Source organism: Oryzias melastigma, linkage group LG20, assembly GCF_002922805.2.
Source record: "Oryzias melastigma strain HK-1 linkage group LG20, ASM292280v2, whole genome shotgun sequence".
Lineage (NCBI taxonomy): Eukaryota > Metazoa > Chordata > Actinopteri > Beloniformes > Adrianichthyidae > Oryzias > Oryzias melastigma.
The window spans coordinates 3,801,568-3,804,299 of record NC_050531.1 but is presented as its reverse complement, the minus strand read 5'-3'; the positions used below and the strand labels follow the sequence as shown (position 1 = coordinate 3,804,299).

General features: G+C 28.5%; 1 protein-coding gene across 11 annotated transcripts in view; it reads right to left on the bottom strand.

The window, feature by feature from the left end:
- Positions 1 to 2,732, bottom strand: part of zgc:111976 (uncharacterized protein LOC553663 homolog) — a 13,896-nt gene that overhangs the window by 5,868 nt on the left and 5,296 nt on the right. For 6 of the 11 annotated variants that reach the window (XM_036217508.1, XM_036217510.1, XM_036217506.1 and 3 more), the window contains exons 7-10: positions 2,011 to 2,082; positions 1,877 to 1,942; positions 136 to 212; positions 12 to 68 (exon numbers count right to left, since the gene is read on the bottom strand). In XM_036217508.1, coding sequence (XP_036073401.1) covers positions 12 to 68; positions 136 to 212; positions 1,877 to 1,942; positions 2,011 to 2,082 — 272 coding nt within the window. The remainder of the gene's footprint in view (positions 1 to 11; positions 69 to 135; positions 213 to 1,876; positions 1,943 to 2,010; positions 2,083 to 2,732) is intronic. The other 5 variants (XM_036217509.1, XM_036217502.1, XM_036217505.1 and 2 more) reach the window with 2 other exon arrangements.

The window sequence follows — 2,732 nt, the reverse complement described above, 5'->3', positions numbered from 1 at the left end:
ATCTGCATTACATGAAGCCGTGGTTCCATCATTTGGACTCTCGTAGAACAGAATCATCAGCGGACTGTCTGAAATGAAAACAGAAGAACTTTTCTTAAATTTCATACGTTTAAACGTGTAAACTTGAACTTTTACCTTCTTTTACTGCAATAAGATGACCAATCCTGCTATTGTTTACCAGCTGCTGCTGGGAATCACAGTTTTCTGGTTCCCTAAAAGCACAAACAGTTAGATAATTACAAATATAAGCTACATTTTCTTCCTGTTAAGTTAGAGAAATGTAAAATAGTAAATACAACTAATTTATTTTTTCATTTTTACTCAATAAAAAAAGGAAAGATATACAATACAACCATGATTAAAAGTATATTGTCTGCCCCTTTTAACAATTAAATCATTCAGTAAAAAAGAAAAACATAAAATATTCTGCTGATCTATGAAACAAAAAGGAAAAGAACTAAAATGTACAATTGCAAACATCAACCAGGAGAGCAGAGTGACCACAATATCTCATGTATGACCAGATTTGTTGATATTAACTATACTATTTTAATGTACTTTTTTTTATATTGATATTTCTGTTCAGTTTATTCCATGTATTTACTCCATATACTGATGTCTCCTTTTGAAGGATTCTGTGTTCTAGTTTGATGAATATTTGATGCCCTTTGAGATTAAATTTACTTTTTCCTTTTAATGTATATTTTCATTAAGTTATATTTCATATTTACACTGTAAATACATTTTAAAATATTAAAGTTAAAAAAGTCAAAGAATTTTAATAATTTTAATTTAATGTGTTAGACAGGTCCCTATAATTACTTCTTGTGATAATTCTTATTGTTTTTAGGTAATTTGTTAACTGGATTAGTATAAGTTTTATAAGTTTCTATTCAATAGTTCAGGTATGGCATAATCAAGGTGTTGTAATTCTGTAAACCAAATTGATTTTTGTTTTTTTTGGTGCTATAATTGTTGATTTGTGGTTTCCAAGTTAGTTTTTTTTTTTTTAAATCTATAATAAGCCCCTAAAAAATTGTACTTCTTTTGATATTGATATTATCTATGTTTAGTGTACCTGTATTGTTTATATTTCTATTACTAAATATCATAAATTTATCTTAAAGTTTGAGATACTTTAAGATAAATTTGTTTTTTATTAAAGTAATTTTTTGCTTGCATCATTAGGAAATTCTAAAAATGCATTAAAGTCCGACTGATCTTCTGATCTATCTTCAAAGCCAGGAGTCGCTTTTAATCATGATAATGCTGTTTTTAGCTAAAATCCAAAAACCTGAATCCTTTTTAGGACATACTTTCTGCAGGAGTTCATTAGAAATTCACCTCTAAGTTGTAAGTCCTCAGTTTCACTGCTTGTTGCTGAGAGCTCTCTGTTTACATGCTTACACCCCCAACCTAACATTACAAAAATGGCGAGCAATATATTACAAAAACAATCTTTTTTAAACTTTTTTTTTTTTAAATACAGATTTAGATTTAGAAAATAAGTTGCAGAAGCAAAAAAACGTCTAACCAAGAAGAAGAAAACCACATGTAAGTCGCTCTGGAGAATAAGCTGCACTTTCAGGAGAAAGTTGGACGTTTCAGAACAAATCTGCAGAGTCCTGTTCTTTAATCTCTCTGTAACCCAATCGGATGTCTGTTTTTTGTTCCGCATTAAAAAAAAAAAAAAGCAAATAGGTCGGACCCCTGGCTAAATTATAAAGAAAAAAAAAGAAAAAAACTGTGACTAAAACTTTTGAAGATACGGCAAGAAAATTAAATTTGAACTTAATTCTCATTAAAAAACATCAAAAACACACATTTTCATTGAAGTGGATCCTTAAAAACAACAAGCTGCTGCCTTTGTACTCACCCCGACAGTTTCTGCAAATCTCTCACAAGAAACCGTAGAGACTCCAACAGTTTCAATTTCATTTCACTAGGGGGAAAAAAACAAACTAAATCATCACAAAAGAACTTAAGTGACAATATTTTTGGAGAGCATACCTGTCTCCAGGGATGTTGTACTGAGTGAAAAGATCTTTTAGCATCACGGAGAAAGCTTCAAAATCTTTGGATCTGAGGTAAAAACATATATGAACATTGTTACTAACCCACAAAAATTCAGCCTTTTTAACATTTTACCAAATTAAAAGCTTCAGAGCCTGTTTCTTATGTAGATCAAGTATGCTGTCAGTCTTATTAAATTGTATTTTTTACTGCATTCTTCACCAAAGTAGTCTACAGTCCTGAATTAAGTGTCATTTAAACTCATTTTAAGGATTTTCCATTTCGCGTATTTAATTTAAAAGTTTGTTTTCAGCTTTTTTAACAGTCATTTAGCAACTCTTATTCATTAAAATTGCTTCATGTGATCTTAAAGTATTTTTTTATTTTCTTTTTTTACATTCCTACAGGGTCAAATCCCGATCAGCTTAAAGTGAATGAAAAAAAGATTAAAAACTTAAAAGAAAATACATTATAACTGAAAAAAATGTAAAATGTGAAAACAAGACATTGTAAAGTTGGAAAAAAAATAAAATTGTAATATTTTTTTTATTAAAAAAATACGGATAACTAGAAATAAATTTAGAAAAGAAAAATTTTAAAAAGAAAAATACTGAAACTTGAAATAAAAAACTATAAATGCAAAAATTACCAATTGAAAATTTTTTTATGAATTAGTGACATGTACTGTTTTACATTTTCAACTTTTTTTCCATCTGAAT